The sequence below is a fragment of the Sorghum bicolor genome, chromosome 6 (genome assembly GCF_000003195.3).
Source record: "Sorghum bicolor cultivar BTx623 chromosome 6, Sorghum_bicolor_NCBIv3, whole genome shotgun sequence".
NCBI classification, from domain to species: Eukaryota; Viridiplantae; Streptophyta; class Magnoliopsida; order Poales; family Poaceae; genus Sorghum; species Sorghum bicolor.
The window spans coordinates 52,392,546-52,416,895 of NC_012875.2; the positions used below are offsets into that span (position 1 = coordinate 52,392,546).

Below are 24,350 nucleotides of genomic sequence, written 5' to 3' on the forward strand. Positions count from 1 at the left end.
GTGATTTGTGTTGAATTATTTTCGCGTTTTTAGATGGAGGACTCGTATCGTGAGTCTATTTGGCGAAAAAAGGGTCGTCCTAGAGAGTTGTACCCCGATGTGTCTTGCAAGGATGCCCCTGTGCCTCCCGAGGAACCTATTCCAAATTGTGATTGTGGACATCCGGCACACGTGAGCCAGTCGAGACATCCGGATACTGCGGCACGTTGCTTCTATACTTGTTATAGTTATAGCGTAAGTCACTGTGCCCTTTGTTTTTCTTATTGGTTTTTTATCTTTTTATTCCCAATGAGACAATTGAAACTCTTTTGTAGCCCTACTTCCGGTGCTTTTTCTTCCAATGGATCGACGGGCCGGACAAGTTTGACCCAAGAATTCTGCTTTTCTACCCCGGCGTTGATCATTGCAAACGTGAGTTGTTTACTCGCTGGGTTGCGCCCCCCCTAACCCTCCTCCTATGACGGAGGAAGAGAAGGCCGTCGCCTCTGCACGGCGGCTCGAGTATCCTCCAAAGTGTCATTGCGGAGAACAAGCCATGATAAATCCACGGAATGAACTAGAGTTCGTTTGTCCTCTGCGGCGTGAAGTAAGTTTAGATTCAATCTTCAAATTTCAGTTGATATATGTGTGTTCTAATGTGTTCTTTTTGTAGGATCGTGGTTTTCGAAAGTGTCGTTTCGCGGAGTGGATCTATGGTCCAAAGAGCCATTGGCCAGAGCCTGAGAAGCAGGAGGAGGTTCCAGAGTGGAAGAAGAAGCGGAGGTCTATTGCGCCTCCCGTGATGTGCAAATGTGGTGTTGAAGCTAGCTACAGCCTAGTTCCTTCAGGTCTTGGGATTGGCCACTTCTGTGGCCACATGATCGACTATGATGAGGTTTGCTAGGACTGTGCACATTTAGTACTAGTATACTCATATATTTGTTTTTGTACGCTAACTTTGTATTCATATATTTCCCGTAACAGAGCACTCAGAAATGCAAATGGGAATCATCTGATGATGTGTTTAAGTTCAAAGATGAGTATAAGGCAAGAGTAGCAGTTCGCAAGACGAGAGGTTATCCTGCAAACTACGTCACTGATTTTGTGAAGGACCATAAGAAGAAAATGATTGCATTCGCCCAGGAGTTGCGTGTTCGTAACCCTGCGAGTATTGCATGGAAGAAGTGGTCCGAGGAGAGGGAAAAGGAGATAGAGGAGTACCGTGCAAGGAAGGCTGAAGAGGATGCAAGGAAGGCTGCGGAGGAGGCTGAGAGAGCTGAGATATAATGCTTGAACGATACTATTGCCTCATTATGTGCTAGTGAGTCATTTAATTTTTGAAAGTGAAACTATTAGTTTCTCTGAAATGAATATGTTATTAATTCTTTAAATTTTGTACTTACAGAGATTGGATGCACCGGAAACTGGCAAGCAGATGTGGGCCGTGCTAAGTACGCGGAGAATATGATATTAGGGCGGGAGGCTGCAGTTGGTGGCACCGCTAGCCGTCCGATTGTGGTCGAAGAGGAGGACGAGGCGGAGGAAGACGACGACACCGGAAGGATAGGCGACCTCATTCGTCTTGCCGAGGAATTGGGGTACCCTCAGGACGAGCATGACTACGAAATGGGAAGGATAGGCGACCTACTTCGTCTTGCAGAGGAGGGTGAGGCGTCAGGACCGATGCCTGTCGGTGCCTTAGAGGAGGGTGAGGCTGCATACCACAACCAGAAGACATCGGTCTATGACTCATGGTGGCCAACAGACATGACCGAGGAAGAGGGGCAGTTATACTCTCAGGCGGCAGAAGAGGCAGAGGCAGCTTACTACGAGAGACAGACTAGTGAGGGCAAGGCAGCGGAGGCGAGCATGGGTAAGGAGGTTGTAGTGGACGATTGGGAGTCCGAGGACGAGTTGCTTACGCAGTGGTGCACGCAGTTTGATTGATGTGGTAATGTATGTGAGTGGCTTAGGGATGAGACTTTTGTACTTTGAAACTTGTCATGTAATAATTTGTATTCCGACGTATTTCAATTTGATCGCTCCTCGCCAAAGTCCACAGCTGTCAGAATGTTTAACTAACATAACAATTGAAAAAGATTTTGTAACATATTTAACTAATATAACATTTAAAAGTTTTGTTTCTTGCATGTTTTTTGTGTAATATTTAAAAAGAAAAAGAGGAAGTCACTTTGAGTAGTGCTATGTTAGGTACATGGGGGTCTGGCAAATTTTTGGCTACCCCGCCATGGCTGGTAGCTAAAAATTGGCCAGAACCTTTGCTGCACTGTCGTTGTTTGGTATTTTGTTAACCGATTGTTCGGGTTCGCAGCTGGTTTGGCAAGACAGAGATATGTCACTACATGACAAATCCGAACAACTAAATTAATTCACACTAATTCTTAAAAAAGGCACATCAATTAACTAGAAATATGTCACAGGTACCAACGTGCTGGAAATAACAATATGTCAGAGGTACTACATGACAAGCCTCAACTGCTAAACATGTCTAATCTAATCATCGCCAGGGGTGTAGCGGTTTCGCGGCTTCCGTCGCCTCCTAGGATTGGTAGGCACCACGTTGCTTGTCCACCCCACGTCCGTGCGGTCTCGCCGCTGCCTCTCGCGCTGCCGCCTATGGACACGCTCCATCTCCTGTGTGGACGAAGTACCCTGCAAACAAGCACCCTAATGAGCAATTTTAATTTTTGAATCATGCAAATATAGAAAAGTAAAAGCACAGCATAGGCACCTGGTGCTCGACGTGTGTGTACTCCTCCTGTGTGTACTCCACCCCCTGTGTGTACTCCTCCTGTGTGTACTCCACCCCCTGTGTGTACTCCTCCTGTGTGTACTCCACCCCCTGTGTACCAATAGGAGCACCGCCTAGCTGTGAGGTACCCATCTCCTCGTGACCGGTGAACTCCCACTGTAACTCGTCGTCGTCGTCGTCGCCACTAGTCGTGGAGTACTGAAGGGCCTCGTCCTCATCGTCCACGTCCGCTGGACCCTTCCCTGTGTACTGCAGAGTACGTACAGAGGAGGAAGCGGCCCTAGCCGAAGTAGCTCTGGTGGACATCGAGGCCGTCTGGCTCCTAGACAACATGGGGTGCAACGGAGGCGCATATGTCGTGTCTGCACAGCTCAGCTTAGCCGCTAACTTCTTGCAGCCCTTTTTGATTTTCTGCAGGATAAAATGACAACATGCATTATTCAGTTGTAATTGTTTTGTAATAATGAAATATTTTTTCGAAAGTACCTTGACAAAGTTGCGAAGAGGGTTGCTCTTGTCGTCTCTACTCCGGAACAGTTGCCTGCTAGCTTCCTCGAAGTAGTTAGACAACTGTTGTGACTACAACATCACACACAACATTAACTCGATCATTTGGACAACTGTTGTGCCATAAACATCAAATAATACATGAAAGTCCAAGGTACTTACCACATATCTATTTAAGGGGGCCTTAAGAACCTGTTTGTCAACCCTTTGCACCTCGTCGAACGCATCGGCGATGTCATCCTCGCCACCCTCATCTGCAGGGGTGTTGGTGTACGGGACCATGATATGAGTCCTCGTACTCCGGTGCAGCCACTGTAGGTACTCCATCCATCTGGCCGGGTCGTGCGGTGGTAGTGAGTTGACGAGGGGAACCTGCCTGTGATACCAAGTCTGCAAATGTGCATCGTGCCTGACCGCCCAATCCTTTTGCGTGGACCGAAACCTGCGATCAATCCTGCAAAAATATATTGCATTAGCAATGAGCCACTTAATGGAAACAAACAAAGTGCCATCATACCTATGCAGCTCAGCGTTTGTGGAATACAGTGGTGGAATCCCCTGCAGCCTCCCAAACTGTCTGTAAACCCTGCAAGGGTAGTGCATCTCGACCACATGGAAGAAGATCAGTGGGCCATCGTAAAGCCAATCGCTATCCTCCTCGTCGCAGCGTGGACTAAGGTACCCCTCTAGCTCCCACCGAGACCACGGTGACCATGTGACCTGCAAAATTTGTAAATTTATTTTTAGTATTTCAAAATAAAACGCATTAATAGTGCATTTAGTACTAAAAGTGAATTGAACTTACGTAGTTGTGTGTCAACACGTCTAGCTCGTCAGTGTACTGCCTGTACCTCCTGTCTGCTTCGCCCCTGACTACCTTAGCATCTGACTAGAGAAAAAGGGCGGTGGGTCCAACATCTTCATGCACCCATACCTGCAATTAACACAAACATAATGTCATAAATGGCTTAAGTGTTATGAAGAAATCGAAATAGCAAATGCACTTACAGGCAAACCCGGAGATTTAGTGGGCCTTCCAACTGGAAAACGCTCCCAAATCCAAACCTGAAGTAGATATGAGCAACCACCTAGGTTTCCATTCGATGACTGGCGACGACAAGCCTGGCAAAGCTGACGGTATGTCCATGCAAGCACCGCGTTACCCCAACTGTAGCCGGCAATGTTTTCCAGTGGCTGCATAAGGATCCTCAGGAAAATCCAGCTGATGCTGTCTCCTGAGGAATCAGGGAACAATAAACCCCCCAAGAAGTGCCACAACCACACCTTTGCATACATCTCCACCTCATGATCTGGAGCATCAGACGGTGGTCCTGCACCAAAGTTCTGCGTAATCCAAGACGTCGACACTCCTGAGGTCTTCCTGCAATTACAAGTAAACAAATATTGTATAAATATAGATTTATCTAAAATGGTTGTATTAGTAATTTCAATGGGACTCAAATATGAACTTACTTGGTGCCTTTAACTTCAGCATCTGATGGCCGCCTACCACAAAACTCCTGTACCAAGTCTAGCCAAGTAGACTCATCGACGACCCCAGTCACCGGATGACCAGACAAACTCAAACACAATATCATCTTCACATCCTGCAATGTGATAGTCATTTCTCCACAAGGTGTGTGGAAGGTGTGCGTCTCTAGTCTCCACCTGCATCGTTATAATGTTGTGTATATCAATTATTTGAAGGCACATATTTAACAAACAAATTAAAGTAATGTAAAATGCTATGTTACCTATCAACAAAAGCAGTAAGAACTGCAGGGTCTAGAGTGGGAAGTCCACTGTTGTAGACCCGGACGATCTCAAGAAAGCCTGCACGACGAATGTACGGCGCGTATCGCTCGTTCCAGCTGTGTACGTGGTGCGTGCGACCACGAAGCACACACAACGGCCTCTGCTGCTCCGACAAGGCCTTGACCCGGTGGTCCTTGTCGTAGTCCGCCTCAATGAGGCTAAAGCGGGGATGAGGTGCCCGCGCCGCCATCGTAGCCCGCCTGTTTCAAAAATGAAAGAAACAACATTATTACAATTAATAACATTAGTAATAAGACAAAGCAAGTAAATTTGATGACGAATAACATAAATGCATGTTTACTAAGAATTTTGATAAGCACAAAGATTAATAAACAACCTCTTGTCTACCCCTCCTATGAAAGCTAGCGTTATGACCAGGTTTCTTGCAAATGCTGCATAGGTTCTGCGCACGTTCTTCGTTGAAGTCACCGCCACCATACATGTCATCGCCATAACCTTTCATATTGTCCATATCGCCTTTCAGTCGCTTCTTCTTCCTCCTTCCCTTCCCTACCTTTCTTAGGTCCAGATAAGGCACGTAGTCCTCACCATAATATGGAGGCCACTGCGACTCGTCAAGGTACGGCTCGAAGCTCTTCTCCCAAACATTTTGGGTGTTGGCACGGAGATACAAGGGTGACATGTATGGTTCAACTGTATGGTCAAAACCTCTAAGCCGACAAGACGTAATCATGTGTGAGCAAGGGGCATGCATGATCTGAGGTACGTTGCAACTGCATTCTACTTTTTGAAGATCCACACGGTACGTTCGCCCACCAAATCGTTCGCCGCCAAGGTTTGTGCCCCCTCTAGCTCGTACGCTATAAACAAGTCTGTCTCGTCCATAGGCCTCGCCAACCTGTTGCTTGGACAACTCCTCAGCCTCCTGCAAATATTCGTGTGCAGCCTTCCCCCATCTTCCAAGCTCCTCTTCATTTCTCAGGGCTAGGCCATACCGCGTAACAAAATATTCATTGCACTTCTTAAAAGAGAACTCAACTATACCGGACACTGGTAGAGATCGAACGCCTTTGAACACACGATTGAAAGACTCAGAGGAGTTTGTTGTCATTATGCCATACCGAAACCCACCCTCATCATATGCTAATGCCCACTTCGCTTTATTTTCCATCTGCTGATCTAACCATGCCTTGCCCGCTCGGTTCATCATCTTCTGTAGTTCCGCCATTGTCTCCTTAAACTCATGTTCCGTACGTTTATTACAAAGTTCCTTTAACTTGTCTGCCACCTCCTTCTTCCATTGACGGCGCCAGAAATTAGCGGCAAAATGCCTCATGCACCAACGGTGCACTAGGGGTGGGTGCCCATCAATGTGTTCACCGGCACCATTAAGAATTCCAATGTGACGGTCCGATATCAAACAAATGGTGCGACAAGGACCAAGGACGTGAAGACGGAGCAGACGCATGAACCATGACCACGAATCATTGTTCTCCCCCTCTGCCAAAGCAAAAGCTAGTGGCACAATTTGATTCTCAGGGTCTACAGCAGCAACCATCATCAATGTACCTCTGTATTTGCCGGTGAGGAACGTGCCATCAACTAGAACAACTGGCCAACAATACTGAAATGCATGCTTACACTGATCAAAATACCATAACACACGGTACAGAATATGCCTCAACGGGTTCTGAAGATAAAACCCTCCTGTGTATACGAACCATCTCATGCCAGGGTTGAAATGTTGCATTGCACACAAAATGCGTGGAACCCTGTTATAGGCTTCCTCCCAACTACCCCACCGAATTGCCAGGGCAATTTGCTTTGCCCGCCATGCCTTTCCATATGTTACCTCATACCCAACAAAAGTGGCTATGGTCTCCTGCAAGAAAGACACCGATACGTCGTTGTCCGCATCTACAAGACCCAATATACGGCGAGCAAGGTACCGAGCCGTCAACTGGGGATGGTACCGTTTGCCCTTGTTAGTCTGGCATCTGTGCGGCTGCTCCACTGAAGTTAGCTTCCACTTCCCATCACTGGACCGTTTCCGTGCATTCAACTTCCACGTGCACGGGAACCCTGCCTTGCATACTATTTGAAATTTTACCTCCTTGTCAGAATGCCGAACCGTGTACGGCCTATGATGATATACAGCATAGTCCTGAAGGAACAACTTCATCTCAGACATCGTATTGAAAAGCATTCCCTTCCTGAGTATTATATTTTCATGGTTGTACAATGATTCCTTACAAATCTGCAAACCCGTGTCACAAACCGCCATATGCGACATGCTGACATCCATATAATTTGGAACACCGGTAAAGGGCAAGCCAGCCTCCCTCAGCTGTGTAAGCTCTGCCGATGTATAAGAGGGTGGTGCAACGTAAGGTTCCGTCTCTCTAACCCGACCCCATCCTTCATATTCCTCTCCATCACCTGGATACCCTGTGGCTAAATTGCCATGAGTCTGCGTTGCATGAAGTACCTGAAGCGGAACTCCTGAGGGCATGCCACGAACCGGTGCACACATGCCAGGTGAACCTACTTCCTCATTTTCTGATTCCTCAGAATCAGAGCAAACATCATCACCAATCATTTCATCCTCTGCCGCCTCATTCTCCTCTTGTTCAAACTCGTCTACATCAAAATCATTTCTTATTTGACCAACTGGAGGAGATTAAACCCGCTCCTGCGTCCAATTACCATCCAAGTCCATACTCTCCATAGTTTGTTGGACCTGCACACCACAATCACCACCATCGTCGAAGGACGGCTCCTCATTCTCAACAGTCTCCAACACCAACTCAGCCATGCCTACATTCGAACCTTGGATGACCCTATTGTATCGGGACCACTCAGCTTGGTTGCACAAGTCCATCATCACATAGTGTGCCCTATTCTTTCCAACATCAAACTTACCCTTTAGTGTGAGAGCATCGCCAAACTTTCAAACTCAAACGCTCACATAGATCACTAAAACTAGGGGGACCATCAAACCATTCCAAATCCTCAGACATATCCTCAAACTGACAATCCTCTCTCCTAACACTTTCTCCGTAAAAAACTCTTACACCGTAATCCATCTACAAAACGATTTGACATCCGATCAACAACTAAGAATTATGGTAGTACTAACCAATACGATAGTACTAATTACTACATTACTAACTAACTAACTAATGAACAAATTACTAACATAACTAACTAAATAACTTACATAAGTGAATTATTACCTATACTAATATTAACTAACTAACTAACTAATGAACAAATTACTATCATAACTAACTAAATAACTTACATAAGTGAATTATTACCTCTACTAATATTAACTAACTAAATAAATAATGAACAAATTACTAACATAACTAACTAAATAACTTACATAAGTGAATTATTACCTATACTAATATTAACTAACTAACTAAATAATGAACGAATTACTAACATAACTAACTAAATAACTTACATAAGTAAATTAATACCTCTACTAATATTAACTAACTAACTAACTAATTACTAACAAAACTAACTAACAAACTTAATTACTAACTAAATTTGTGTCTGTACTAATATAAACTAACAAAACTAATTAACAATTTAAATAAAAAATTTAGAAAAAAAACCTTCACGTCGGCTTGGAGCGGCCGAGGTAGGGGGCAGCGCACGGGCACGGGCCGAGCACGGGCCGAGCACGGGCCGAGGCCGGAGGGAGCCGAGGCAGGCGGCCCCGACCACGCACGGCCACCGGCGAGCGCCGGGGACGCGGGGCGCGGGCCGCGGGGTGCGGCGGGCGCGGGGCGCGGCGTGCGGCGGGCGCGGGGCGCGGGACGCAGGCGGGGCGCGGGGCGGGCCTAGGCGCGCGCTGGCCGCGGCGAGCAGGCGGACGCGGCGCGGCGGCGGTGCGACGCTATGGCTGCGGGGAAGGGTGGGCACGACGTGTGGACTGAAGGGGCGGGGCGGGCCGTTTTGTCAGGCCCAACCCCGCCATGATGCGCGGCGGGGAAGCCAAACCCGCCATGATCCACGGCGGGGTACTCAAACCCGCCATGGACCGTGGCGGGGTTCACGTAAGCATGGCCTCGCAGGTGGCCGCCACGTGGCGCTTCAACCCCGCCACCATGCATGGCGGGGTGCAGTGGTTTTGCCCCGCCATGCATGATGACGGGGCCAAACGGCTTAGATTTGAAAATTTTTTAGGAAGCGGCATATTTTTTAAATTTGTTTTAAAAATGGACTAAAAATAAAAAAAAATTCCGTGCAGGCGGTGCCACCTTTTGTACTGCTACCGGTGATAGACGTGGCCCTGTGGGCGCCAGGCTTTCGGCGCCCCCACCACCGGCCGCGGCCACGGCAGCGGCAGGAACAGCATCACCATCATTGGGCCGGGGCCGGGGGACACGAAACACAAGCGGGCAGCAGGGCACGCACGCACGCAACAGCAGTTGCAATACAGCACGCACGGGCACGGCGTTTGCCGCCGGAGCCCCCGAGATACGCCCACGGCACACGCGGCTTGCCCCCGTCCCCGTCCCGACGCGCGCGCGCGCCCTCAACTATTCCGGCCGTCCCGGCCCCTCGGCACCGGGGCTTCACGTCCACGGTCCGCGCGCCGGCCCCGACGACCGACCGACGCATTGTCAAATCCAAGTCGGGGGGCGGCCCATGTGCCCGGTGTCCACGCGTGCCGGCGCCGCCCTACTCCACAGTTGTTGCTTTGCTTCCAGCGTCCGCCGCCGTCCGGTCCGGTCGCGCGTGGCTGGCTGGCTGCCTCTCTGCCTGGCTCGTCGTGGCCGGCCGGGGACGTCCAGTCCAGTCGTGCCAACCCGAATCGTTTGGCGTTTTGTCACAGGAATTGGCTTGCAGACGTGACGCCGCTGTCTCTCTCGTCGTCCATCACCCGTCGGTCCTACGAGTAGCCCCCTAGGCGTAGTAGGTTTATTCCATTTGTGACACGATCGCAGGAAGGTCGCCGTAGCCTCGTACTGTAGGTGACAGATCCGCTTCACCTGCGTAGCTGCGTGTGTATCCGTCCCCGCGGACCGGCGAGCCCCGGGACAAGAGGACGAGCCAAGGCGGAGGCCGAGGCCGACTGACAGCCCCTGCTGCTGACTGCGCACTTTGCGTTGGGAAAGAAAGAAAGAAAGAAAGAAAGGATGACGGAAGAAAATCCAGCGCCCAAGATTTCTCATCATCATGATGCCTTCTCGTGTCGCTACTGCGCAGTAGCTACACTACGGCTACACGTTAGATAGGAGCACTGTAATACGAGTAAAATTTGCTGACATCGAATCTTCGGCATAAGCATAAAACATTAGACATAGAGAAAATAAAAACTAATTACACAGTTTAATGAGATGATTCTTTTAAATCTAATTAATTTATGATTAGATAATATTTTTCAAATAAAAACGAAAATGTTACAATATCGAAATCTAAAATTTTTTCAGAACTAAACAAGGCCTAAGTGCTTCTCCTATCCTATTCCTATGTCGTTTAGGTAAGGAAGGCCTAGCTGGATGAAATCTTTGTTCAGATGTCAAAGTTTTTGAATTTTAGATATTATAGGATTTTTGTTTATATTTGATAATTATTATTCAATCATAGACTAACTATACTCAAAATATTTATTTTCCAAATTATGATAAAATGTACAATCAATTATTTTTTTCTCTACATTTCGGTTCTATTTGGTCCTCTTGCTAAATTTTAGCCAACTAAACTTTAATCACTTTAGTAGCTAAACTTCTAAACACCGATTAAAAGGAGCTAAAATAGTTTAGTCCCACTAGTCATCTAATAGAGAACCTTAATGCTTCATTCATTTGCCGTAAGATTTGATGTGCCACGAAATCTTGATTTTTTTAAAACTAAACAAGGCCTGAGCCAGCCTTGTGCTACTACTTCTCTATTTAAGATGCAAATCTATTGTCCATAGTTAAATTATGTAATATTTCATCAAATTTGTAGAAAATCACATCAATAGCTATGTCGCCAAATATGTTTACTACACAAATATATTTCATGAATAAATCTATCGTCCATAGTTAAACTGTGTAAGATTTTGAAAATAACATAAATATCTATGTCACCAAATAGGTTTACTGTAAGAATAGGTTTACTCTTAAACAACACGTCTCCAGCACTAGGGGGTGTTTGGTTTTGCATGTTAAAATTTAACTGATAATATAGCATTTTTGTTTTATTTGATAATTAGTGTTCGATTATAAATTAATTATGTTTAAAAGATTTATCTCTCAAATTATTCTCTAATTGTATTTTTAGTTTTATAAATAGTATATATTTTAATACTTCGAATGTAAAAAAAATAAAACCAAACAATTGCCTACCTTAGTTATATAATCTGTCTATAATTTACGATATAAATTTTTTAAATTTAATTGGTTTATAATTAGATAATAATTGATAAACACAAATGAAAGTGCGTAGATTAAAAAAAACTGATAGTACGCCGCGGTGATGTGATGCCAGGATCACATCCGATCTTTTATCGATGCCCGATCGATCGAGCATCTCCTGCTGATCATGCGAGTATTTTTTATCCGTTCTCCCTTCGCCTAGCTTGTCGACTCCTGACTGGAGAGGACCGAGGTGCCCCAAAAGCAAGCGAAAATCAGGCCAGCGTACACTGATCGCCGACGCGACGGGCTGGCTTGGACCGACTTGGACCATTGGACGACACACGAATGAATTATTTAGGCAAGAAGGTAACAAGTTTTTAAATATTATAACACTTTAATTTTTATCTAGTAATTATTATATAACCATAAATTAATTAGATTTAAAAAAATCATCTTATAAATTACAGATAAATTGTATAATTAGTTAATATATATATATATATATATATATTTAATGTTCTATGCATGTGCCGTAAGATTCGATGTGACAAAATTTTTTTAAAAAAATTGGATTTTGGAGGGAACTAAACAAGGCCTTAGAGAGTGCTGGTTCAGGGTGTTAGACACTGTAGCCTTTTTATTTTATTTAACAATTAGTATTCAATCATACACTAACTATACTTAAAAGATTCGTCTCGCAAATTACTCTTTAGCTGTGTTTTTAGTTTCATAAATAGTCTATATTTAATATTTCATGCATATATTAAATATTTAATATGACAGGAGTTAAATTTTACCAGAGTAAATCAAACGGCCCTTAAATAAAGGGATGGAAACTCAAGTCAAGCGTCGAGCTTCTTGCATGCATGCTTTATGTCGCTGGAGAATGGGACGAGTGAGTTGAGATCTACTCCCTCTATTCCATTAAAAATATCGTCTTTGATTTTTAGATTTCTTATTTAATTATTTATTTTATTTTTTTATATAAATAGTAAAATAAATAAATTATTATTAAAATATTTTTATTAATAAAACAAGTTATAACAAAATAAATAATAGTTATATAAAAATTTTACATAAGATAAACGATCAAACAAGAAGTCAAATAATAATTTTTAATGGGATAAAGGGAGTACGTTGTCTAAGCACGTTGTCCTGAACATGGCGCGCAATGGAGAGGATCGGCAGAGACGGGCGAATCAGAAGACATAAATCATCATCATCATACGAATCGATTTGAGGGTGAAGCTAGCCAGGGGGAAAGTGAGTAGTGTTTCACAGCGCTAGCCGCTACCAATTTACCAAATGGTTCCACTGCAGCTCCCTTTTTTCCCCCACTTTTGGATTTGGAACAGGACTTCATTCTGCAGTGAAGTTTAAACTAGTACACCGATCCCAAGCTAATCAGGACCGACGGGCCCAATAAGGCTACTAGGCCGAAATTAACAACGATGTCTGTGTCCGTTATGGGCTCCATACAAGATACAGAGCCCAACTGAAATGACTATAAGGCCAGAATCAGTCTTAAGATCGGCCTTTTTTTTTTCAGGAGAGCAGCAAGATCCATGCACATGGCCACAAAGCATATTCAGACAACTTTCCACGATCCTCCTGTTTACAACGAAAGCTAGCTGAACTAAGGAGCGAAACCGACGGACGTTCGACGGGGTCTGCGCAACCACGACTCAGATCTTGCGGCAGATTCGGACTGAGAGCGAAAGTTGGATCGCGGCGGGGTTCTCCAAGCTTACCCCTCTTTTTGCTTTAGCTTCCGCCTAGTGGCTTCGCCCCGAGTAGCACCCTTAGTTTGTTTCCTTAGCTCCACCGTTCCAGCCGGTGCTCTCTATTCGTGTGTTTCGCTTGCTTGGGAACGGCACCTCGCCTAAACCCTAGCAAGCCGTGTAACAAACTCTTTCTTCCCTTAAAGCAACAAGGGCCAAGTGCACGTTCTCGAAAAAAAAACGAAAGCTAGCTAGGATCTGCCATTATATGGCACCAAGATGTAGCACATCGTTCAAAACGAAAAGGCACTCCAGCGTTGAGGTCGTTGTCAATCAAGTAGGTAAACACGACAATTCAAAGGAGCACATCCACAGTCCATGATCCTAGATCGCCCCCTCTGTATACGTGGTTCCAACGTCGCAACATCTTCGAGTGGATGGAGCTGCACTATCTTGTGGCAATGTTAGGTATGACCAAGTTCTAACAGGAGAGAAACCTGTATGATGGCATGTCCTCGATTCTCTGGATGTCTTCTAGCAACAGCTCCCTCTCGAGCTGGCGCCGTGTAGATTTAATAACAGTCTGCAGCGTGAGTTCCGCGATTTGGTCAAGCAAGGAAGGTGCTTGGTACAAAGAACGTGTCCGAAAGATTGCATATGAGAAAGGAAAGACGTACATTGAAATCCATGTAACTGGCGTGCATTTCAAGCCATTTCTGATCCATCAGTTTGAAGGTTATGCAGTAAAGAATGTCAAACGCTCGATCATTTTCTGCACAGGAAACAGCCGTCAGAAGTGAAAACATTTTTTTTTCTCAAACACGCATGAGAGTTGCATGTCATTTCATTAATAGGTGAAAACACAATTGCTCTTACTCAGCTTTTTATTGAAAGCTAATAATGCCTCTAGAGGCTCTTATACAGGTGTTAATCATTACGCTAGTGAGTCTTACACTCTTACTATGAGTTTATTAGAGCAGTTGAAAAAGATTTCAACTGGCCTTATTTAGCTGCAGTTGTTTCTAAGAAAACATGCTCGTTAGACATAACTGGTCAAGTCAACTAGGCTCATTGAAGACCTCCAAAAATAGAAGTATACAGATATAGTGAAAAGCAATAACGATTCAGCTAAGTCAGAGGCTGAATGGCCTTTTCGGACAAAAGCCTAAATTATATCAGTTCTGTAAGATTTCAGTCCTATACAAATGTAACAATAAAAGAATGACTTACCTAACAGTAGATTTAGGAAAACTGCTCCAATCAACGACGTTGGCTTAGCTACAGAGACATTAACATCAGTCAAAGTAATTCACATTGTTAATGGCTATTGCCAAACTAGTTTTGCAGCTCAGATCAACTTAATAATACATGGTGAAAAGTTGAAGACGAACCTGCTTGAAGATCAAGCATCTGAATTAGCATGAATGTAATATTTACACCAGCTACAGCAAAGGGATACTCCCACAATGCTCTATCACCATTCTTCTTACAAAGGAGCTCCTGGAAGGATTTCTGCAGAAAAAGAGCTCACTGAGCTGAATTAGGGGCCCAATTTGAAAATATCCAGTTCAATGTAGTGGTAGTAACTGGATTTTGAATTGTTTTTTTTTTCTGATTATATAGTGCAGAGTAGCTTTCAGGGTCTACAAGATGAGTTATGGATCCTTTCTCTATTTAATGAAATCATCAATGAATCATTGGCTGTTCAATTGCCACAAGAGGTATGAAGATTGAAGGCAGAGTTCCAGTGAAAATCCAAGGTGCATGGAAACTATAAGTCCTTTAGATCCTTTCGAGTTCGACCTCAATGAATAGCAATTATGCTACATCAGAGGCACAATCCAGCATTACAGAAATATTGAGATGAATGTGAACAAGCAGTTGGTTCAAGTAATTTGTACTCACTGGATAGTTCCTAGAGAAATACAGTAAATTCTCCAAAGATATAAAACCACCACCCCTGTAAGTTGAACCGAACATATTATGACACATTCGAAATATATCAAATGAATGCTAAACTGCAAATGTTGGAATGAAGAAGGTATGAAAGACCTGAAATCTGTAGATGGATCTTTCCCTTGCCATCCCATCTCCTTCCACTGGTCTGATACTAATCCTAAAAGTTCAGTTCCAGGAAAAGAAGCACGCCAAAGGGCTTCCAGTGCTTTCTAATGGATATACGTGTCAGTAAGTAACCCAAAATAGATAGAACTCAGGAAAGGGATATGGAAACACATGCTCTAGATTCCCATATGAAGCTGAAATTATTCAGGTATGTTTAGTTCTTAGGGCCCAGTAGCACCAGATCATATTATTACTGACAATGGTAAGAATTTATAAGCAAAGCATAAGACTGCTGCACAATTGTATCAATTGGCTAATTTGAGGAGTTCTACCCTCCTCTTTAAAAAAATAACTTGTGCATAATTAAAATGATGGATTGAAACATGCAAATGCCCTCAATCACGCGGTAAATATTAGTTCCCCCTCCCCCCCACTGGCGGAGCCACCGCCCGGCCACCCCGGGCGGCCGGCCGGGCTCCTCGCCAAAATGCAAAAGAAATCTTCTTTATATGTATATAAAATTCTGTGATTTTATAATTAAATATTTTTGCTTAATGAGAATTGCCCGGGCTCCTCAAATCTTCTGGCTTCGCCACTGCTCCCCCCTCTCTTCCTTGAACCCAAGCATGGGCATGGAACTGTACTGTTAAGTATACCGACACATGTTATGGCACACCAGAGTCCTTGAATTTGAAAAGTCCAAAGTTTATCACAGCACCAACGGTAACAAAGAACAAATGTGCATTTCAAGTATGATGTTGCATGCTAAAACTAACAAGGTGCTTATATCATGTAAAGCTCATACCTGATGCTCTAAATTTGAACCATCATACTGCACCTCTATCCGGTTCTGCAACCTATGAAAGCACTCTTCCTGGAACAGAGAATAACACATGGTTGTTTATGTATGAACTTCCATTGCCCCATGAATTTTAATACATAATGGAGGCAAAGGCACACAATGTTAAGAAAGGTACCTTGTGTCAAAGCCATCAATACTACAATGAAATGACATGACACTACTTCATGTTTCCATTATCACAAAATAAGCACAAGGAATGAAAATTCATTTGCATCATCATTGCTCCTTACACGATTTATAATATCTCAATTTCTTTTCTCAGAAATCAATCCACGAGGAAGAAAGGAAATGCCTCTAACCTCTACATCAACACATAGGCTACTACATTGTCAAACAAAACGAGAGCAAGATTTTTTTCATCGTCCTATGAATTGGAGAACACACAAAGCAATCACAAAAGACCATCCCTGCCGAAGCCATTGCAGTTACATAATACAGTTTTCCTGCTGCTGTGGTGAATCATCAAATACTAAACATGCATTACATTCAAGAAAGTGCGGCCTCCACAATCGCTCCTATCAAACTCAAACAGTCCCCCCCCCCCTGTATGTTCCCATAACAATATTGGCAATTCATATTTAAAAGACTCAGAGGAGGATTCATCATTCATAATTCAGAATGATCACATGCCACAGCGAAAAACAGAGATGTTGCTAACGCCCTGTGTCAGAAGAGATATAGGCGATAGAAGAACGTGACGAGAGCGAGCTTTCACCTGAATGGGACTCAAATCGAAGGAGAGGCGCGCATCGGTCTCCCTCCTCTGCGCGCAGACGCACGAAAGCCCCTTCCCGAGCCACGCCGTGGACACGCCCACGACCTCAGCTGCGGGCGCACGAAAAAAGGAAGGGGAGGGGGAAAAAAACCATAACCGTGAGCCTCTGCACCAAGGCAAACAGCGCAACCAAACGACGGCGCGACGCGCGTACCGGGCGAAGAGTGGTGGCGATTGTGGTGGATGGCGCCGCCGGAGAGGCGACGCACGGCGAGGAACGAGCCGGCGTTCTGTTCCATGCCGAACGAACGCGCTCGCTCGCTCGCTCGCTGCACCACCACGCCTCCTAGGCCTCGGCCTCGGCCTCCCCTTCCCCCCGTCTCTCTCCTCCACCGCTCCGCGTCTAAGCGCCGCAATCCGCGCGGGAACGTTGGGGGCGGAGGGAGGCCGCGGCTCTCCAATCCTGGCGTGCGCGAGATCCCACGGGCGGATCGATCACGAGGGCTGTCCCCACGACGCGCCGCGGCGCCCCCCCTTGTTTTAGCTGGTTCGTTTGGCTGGCAACTTGGCGCTTCTAGTTTGGCCTGGCTCCCGATGGTGGCGCGAATTATTGCGGTTGCGTTTGCGTCGGTCTCTAGGCTTCAGCCTGGGCCAGTTCGAGACGCCAAGGACGTTTGCCGTAGAAAGCAACGTTTTCCTTAGCCAGTACCAGTCTCCCAGAGACTTTCAAGTTTCAAGCAAGGTGGATGCTGAAGCTGGGGGGTATCCAGATGAATGTCTTCAGGCCTTGTTTAGTTTTATTTTTTTTTAAGTTTCTCTATCACATCAAATTTTTAGACGTAGAGCATTAAATATAGATAAAAATAATTAATTCTTCATTACATCGAATCTTTGATATGTATAGAGCATAAATATAGATAAAAAAAATAACTAATTGCACAGTTTGTCTTTAATTTGTGAGACGAATCTTTTGAGTCTAGTTAATCCATGGTTGGACAATAATTGTCAAAATAAAAACGAAAATGCTACAGTAGCCAAATTTAAAAAATTTCGCAAACTAAACAGGGCCTAAATCAGTTATCAAGGGCGAATGAAAGATGTGAAAGACAGATCAAGGTTATCAATCTTGTCACCTAATGGGCGAAGATCTAGATCAGATGCAGACATGCAGTGTGGGTTTCCCAAAAACTGTCAGCATACTCCACAGCAAGTGGCCAAAATATATCACTACGAACGAGTCATTCTATAGCTGTAGCATTTTAATATGGTGCTGCACGCTGGAAGCGAGATGCATGCCGGCAAATGAACTTTTTATGCTTATTTTTCGTATTGATGAAACCAGAACATCCACATTCTACAGAGGCAACAAAAATTTACAGCTCAGCTATGAAGTACATCAAGCCTGTCAAACGAGCAGGTTTGGTGTATCAGATATTGATCCTACGCTGCTATTTGGAAATAAAGATTAATTGAAGCAGAAAATAATAAAAAAATATTTGGGTTATTATGGAACTGATTGATACCACCGGCGCTTTACTTCAGTTTTTGACCGAACCTCCCTGAGCCTCCCATCAGTTCCATAGTCTCTCTCCATCACCAGGTTGATCCCTTCTTCTGAGTACCACCCAACTCCGATACAGAGTATGCCGTCTTCACTGATGTCAACATAGGCAGTGACACCACCAGGTAACCAAAGCACGGTGACATCCTGCATGTCGAGCATCTCTTCCTCCCCAAAGAGAACTGAACTCTCTGGCAGGGTTCTCTTCTTCACTGTCTCCATGCACAAGTATACGAAAGGAGAACCGCCCTCTAGTTCTTGCCTTTCATCACTGAAAATCGGTGTTGCACTGACTTCGTATACTTTCCAGGAGCCTGTCAGTTCTGACGGTTTGGTCCGGCTTCTTTGAGAGAATGGTTTAAGGTCAACAAGTGTATCACTGCAGAGAAGATAAATGCAGTTCATTACAAAACTTGTAGAGACAATATTATTCAAAACTAGGCATTTTTTTATACACCCAGACCACATAAAACAGTTTCTGTTTTTTTAAATAATCATGATCATTCATCTCCCGTAGAGAAATTCTGGATTTATTAAATCAAATGGCTCCTCTGCTCATATTTGGTCTTCCAATTTCTTTTTCTAGTTAGGGTCCGCACACAATTACTGGTGAACCAATAATTAGGTTTGAAACCACAAATAATCAACCACTCAATATTAAAGTACAGGAGAAGTGGAGAACTGTACCTAGAAAAGATTCCTGCATTTCTATCTTATTAGTTTCTGTGAAGTGTGAACTGATGTGTTAGTTTGGAATCATACTGCAAAACCATAGGAATATGTTCCCCAATAACCTACTCCCTCTGTTCCAAACTGTAAGTCATATTGGAAAATCTGTGGACCTAGAAAAGCCAAAACGACTTACAATTTGGAATGGAGGGAGTAAGAAAATTTTTGCTGCCACTTGTGGAGGACATATTTGATAGACACAAAGGTTTTGTTGCCAAATACAAAGGTCATCATCTTTTGGAAGTCTCTGTAGCTAATCAGGAACAAAGTGAGCCCAAACCTTAGAAGAATGTCACCATACTTAGGCCTGGCCGCCTGGGCCTTCGGTCCTGACCGAGAAATCAGGTCGGTTACTTCGGTTTTTAAAAATTCGGTCTCTAGATATTGGAAACCGATCTTCTACCTGAGTGCTGAGGAACCGATAATTCGGTTGCCCGAGATGTAGGTTCGGTTTATTGGTGCTGACCGAACCAACCGAGCAGCAGCCATCAGGGACAGGGATAGACATTTGACATTCAATAGGGAAAACAAGATTACTAGTACACATGTATAAGGCACTACACAACTGTTGTTGTTGTGCCTGAGGAGAGACCTGACGCGTGTCCTTGCCATTGGTACTTGAGTTGGGCTCCAGAGGACACACAATCATTGCTGGAGGGCAAGTAGGCCTTCAGCAACAGCATGCAGTCATCACCCAGGGACACACAGAAGCAGAACCACGCCACTGCCGGGGCTGTTGTCACGGTGCCCGCACCAGACTTGGAAGCTTCGTCGCTGGGATCTCAATCGGCCGCCGCCCTCTCCCACCAACTCATGCTCCTCCCGATCCTCTGCTCGCCAGTGTCGAGGAATGCAGACAGACAGTCTGATGAGTGATGGTCGACGGCGTTCAGGCGTGTTGTGACAGCTTGTGGGGAGGGGGGAGGAGTTGAGAGGGCAGGGGTGACTGAGCAAAGGCTACAAGATGGGGATGGGGGCGGCGGTGAAGGGGAAGGATGAGAAATAGATTGGCCTAGTTGACTAGTTGCTGCAGAGACAGAGAGTAAAATATATATATCGGGTAGTTCAGGACTTCGGGTATCCGATGATAAGAGACCGAACCAACCGAACATGAGTCGGTCTTCTCAAATCTGTGACCGAAGTAAGAACCGACGACCAAAATTTCGGCCTTTTCAGTCTCGGTCTTTTCGGGTTTGGTTTTCGGTCTCGGTTTTTTCTGCCCACCCCTAGTCCATACTATGAAGTGAATTAGTCACGATTTTTTTTAAAAAAAAATAGTCTTGACTTTATCTTTTTAAAACAGTTATATCTATTATAGCATTCTTTATCCTTTCTGGATTGGTCCCACCAATGTAGAACCATTAGCAAAGCAGATGGAAAAAATTGTAATTAAGCAGGCTTACTCTTCAACATCGATATTTGCTGGGCTGGCCCATTTTTCTTCATACACAGCAACCCTTACAATTTGTATGTTAGCTCCTCCTTCGTTAAACTCAATTGTATGCACAACCCGCAATCTCTTGTGGCAACCTTTAACAAGACACTGTATACAAATGGATGTTGTAAGTTATCAAGTCAAGTGGTAAACCAGAGTGCCAGACCCACAGGCAGCATCAAGAAGCAAGAACCACAGTCATCTAGACACAAAAACAGGAGCTTCTTTCCAAAAATTATATTTGTTCAAACTTGAAAGTTGCAGCAGCAACTGGTTCATTAGTAACATATAATTCACATATAGCCCTGTATAAGCCAAGTTTGGGAAGGATTTTTTCCTTATTCTTACAAAGTAAATACACGATTGATGAATTTGCTATTTTATTTATACAACTGTATAATTCAATTGACGTTGACTAGAAGTGGCGCATTTACTGCACATCAGAAAAATACTTATAAGCAACAAAGCCACACTAAAGGAAAAAGGTTTTGTTTCTCTGTAAGACTAACAGGTAAAGAAACACAACATCACAAAGGAAGAAATTCTGCAAAAGATGGTTTCAGTATGATACAAGTCGCCTCTACAACAACAGAGCCTTATAGCCCCAAGCAAGTTGGTGTAGGCATTAGGCAATACCAGTCAATTTTCATTATGTCAAAACTATAATCTCTCATGTTAGTTTGCTTGGACAACCAAAAGTCCATCCGGCAAAAGCACAACTGGCCAAGTTATGGCATCACATGTAAAAAGAGAGGGAGAAGAAAAAATGACAAGCATCTGCCTTGTAATTATCTCAAAGAAAAGATGTTCAAATATGGATATGTGCATGTACAGAAGCAAACTATTCTACTTAGCACAACAAACATTCTTATCAATCAAGTAAGCCTAAACTTTTGCATGTTGTCCGTGAAAATTGAAAATGTAAACTTAAGTGCAGTAAACATACTTGCTCAAACTGATATGTTGGTGAAAGGAAGTATTTAGATTCATCATATTCACCAATTGCTATATCAACTGGACCTCTAGAGTATGATCCGTCCTGAAAATGTAAGCACAGTGGCCAAAGGAATAAGTACTGGGTTATTCATCAAAAAGAAGACACAAGCGTGACAATAACCCACTCTGCCAGAGAAGATTAATGGCCAGAGAATAAAGCACTTGAACAAGAATCGATATATGAAGCATCAATGTCACTGAAACACGCTGAAGAATGATTTACTTCTTAAATGTAGCTTGTCAACGCACATAGATAATCCAGGCTTAAATGTGTAATAGTTCTAAAAATTTTGAGGCATTACCTTCACAACAAGCTTCTTTTTCCAACAGAGAACCCCATCTAACTATTCAAGCTTTGCACGAAGAAATACTAAATTACAATTTGACAAACGAAGAAAATGTAGGCTGGCAGCTAACAAAAATTATGGATTCCTGATTTTGCAAAACATAGTGAAAGATATTGATGAAAGGAAATATGCCATGGTTTTCAATTAGCAATAAATATAAAGAAAGTTCTGCATATAACCATATCACTAGATTTCATAAACAGCAAATGGAGGCGAAGACAAAAGACAACTACCTCAAAAAATACAATTCCAGGCTCCATAGAAAAAGTTTCTTCATCAAGCACAGCACTCCTGTTAAGATCAAAAGACTCATATGAAGGTAAATCAGCAGTTCCCTTCCCACTGGAAGTGCTTTGACTCCAACCGTCATATGATGTGATCTGCTTCTCAGCTTCACCAAAAGGATTGATTGGGACCCAATTTGTTTTCCTTCGGATCTCAGAGCCATGACCACCATCATAAGATTTCTCAATGTGAGAAAGAGTGTAGCAGTCATAAAGGTACTCTTCTTTGCTCCCAACTCCAACAGGCTCCATCTCTGCTGTGATTGGCGAGAAGACAGCTCCAACACCCTTCCAGTTACCACTTAAACTACTTGCAAATGTATCCCAAGAAGGCTTTATGACAGGTTCCTAAGATTGAAAACTAACAACTTCAGAAGGTTGCACCAAATTGGTATGGTAGTAATAATAAACGTTAAATTATTAAGCATACAATCTGGTGGCAGAATGATGTTCTCCCCAGATTAATGTCAACCATTCATGGCTATATGAACCCTATCAAAATTAGTATTAATTAGAATGCCTTAACCAACGAATTACCCAACCATTAATTCTTGTATCTTTGCCGCAGCCACTGTATAGAGTCTAATAAACTAACTTTAAACTGTTAGTTGATGTGAATAACTAAAGCAACTGATAGGATTTCACAGGATGAATAGGACACCTATCCGCCAAAATGGTATTAGTACTTAACTACCACTGCTGGAAAAACACGTATCCACCTTAAATTTAATTCGGTAATCATGTAACATATCCTGGACAGGTCGACAGACAGCATGAATACCTGAGTTTGGAGCACAGTCTCGACCTCCACAAGCATGGCTCCAGACACTAGAACCCTCGACTCCGCATCCTTCCCCTTCCTCTTTGGTGGCGGCAGGCGGCGACCGCTGGGGCGTCTCCTGCGGCGGTGCTTCGGGCTCCGGACCGCCTCCTTGGCGGCGCGGTCGTTATCGACGCTCCAGACGTTGTCCTTCCCCCGCGGCGACGCCTTGCCGCCGGCGGCAGAGCACGAGACGGAAGCCCTATGGGGCGCGATGCTGCAGTAGGAGGGGGCGCGGCGGCGGGGGGCGGAGAGGGCTAGTCCGCCACCGCTGCATGCGCCCAGGCACGACGGCGGCATGCTCTGCTTGCTCGGTCGTCCCGCGCGGTGTCGCTCGGCGAGTGTGGAGACTGGAATCGGCGAGGTTGGGGATAGTGCCATCAAGAAAGCGACTGACACGTGGGCCGTGGGCCGCTATGCGCGCAAGCTCATCTACGTGGAAGTATTTTTCTTTTCGAGTAAAGTCCACTACCCGTCCCTAAACTTGTGATGTCGTGTCATACCGGTCCCTAAACTCACAAATCGATTGTTTAGGTCCTCAAACTTGTTCATCTGTGTCATCTCGGTCCCTAAACTTGTTCAATTGTGTCATCCCGGTCCCTAAACTTAGAAATCATTCCTCAAAGTTGTTCAGTTGTGTCATCTCGGTCCCTAAGCTTGGTTCTGAATCTCATCTGGGTCAAAACAAAGCGATCTAACAACTCTATATCAAAAAATAATTCATAACTTTTTCATATGAACTCAAATGAAGACAAATTTTATACTAAAGTTATAGTCCTCAGCACAATCTACAACTTTGTAGTTGAAAAGTTTTTTATTTGAAGTCGTTTAGTGTTATAAAATTTAATTTTAAATTTTAAAATCTATAAACTTATAAAAAATATTTTGCGAACCTAAACGATTTTAATTTAAAAACTTTTCAACTGCAAAGTTGTAGATCATGTTGCTGCCTACAATTTTGATATAAAGTTTATCTTCATTTGAGTTCATATGAAAAAGTTATGAATTATTTTTCAATATAGTTTTTAGATTCGTCCTGTTTTGACCCAGATAAGACTTAAAAACAAGTTTAGGGACCGGAATGACACAACTGAACAAGTTTAAGGATCTATACGGGAGATTTTTAAGTTTAGGGACCAGGATGACACAACCGAACAAGTTTAGGTACCTAAACGGTCATTTTGCGAGTTTAAGGACCGGGATGACACATCCGAACAAGTTTAGGGACCGCCGATGGACTTTACTCTTTCTTTTTTCACGTAAATCCTATTCACAGAACAGTCAGACTCGTGTTTAGCGAGCAAACACCTGAATTCATGGCTGTATCCAAATATTTTAAGACCCTGGTGCAAAATTTAAAATGAGCCCTTGCATTTAAGATGTGCAGTAGGCCAAAAAAAAATTTAAAAATCATTT

At 44.0% G+C, this 24,350-nt stretch overlaps 2 protein-coding genes across 2 annotated transcripts; one reads left to right on the top strand and one right to left on the bottom strand.

The window, feature by feature from the left end:
• LOC110436498 lies at nucleotides 458-1,266 on the top strand. The gene is made up of 3 exons (XM_021463630.1): nucleotides 458-586; nucleotides 653-874; nucleotides 964-1,266. The coding sequence occupies exons 1-3, from the start codon at nucleotides 458-460 to the stop codon at nucleotides 1,264-1,266; spliced, it is 654 nt and encodes a 217-aa protein (XP_021319305.1).
• Nucleotides 12,937-23,338, bottom strand: LOC8055945. Its single transcript, XM_002448224.2, has 14 exons — nucleotides 22,896-23,338; nucleotides 22,064-22,462; nucleotides 21,434-21,526; nucleotides 20,456-20,595; nucleotides 18,268-18,702; nucleotides 16,977-17,401; nucleotides 16,763-16,872; nucleotides 15,991-16,059; nucleotides 15,174-15,289; nucleotides 15,027-15,081; nucleotides 14,513-14,633; nucleotides 14,352-14,399; nucleotides 13,799-13,893; nucleotides 12,937-13,704 (listed from the first exon to the last, which is right to left on the bottom strand). Exons 1-14 carry the CDS (start codon nucleotides 23,313-23,315, stop codon nucleotides 13,603-13,605), a joined length of 2,628 nt encoding a protein of 875 aa, XP_002448269.2. The 5' UTR covers nucleotides 23,316-23,338; the 3' UTR covers nucleotides 12,937-13,602.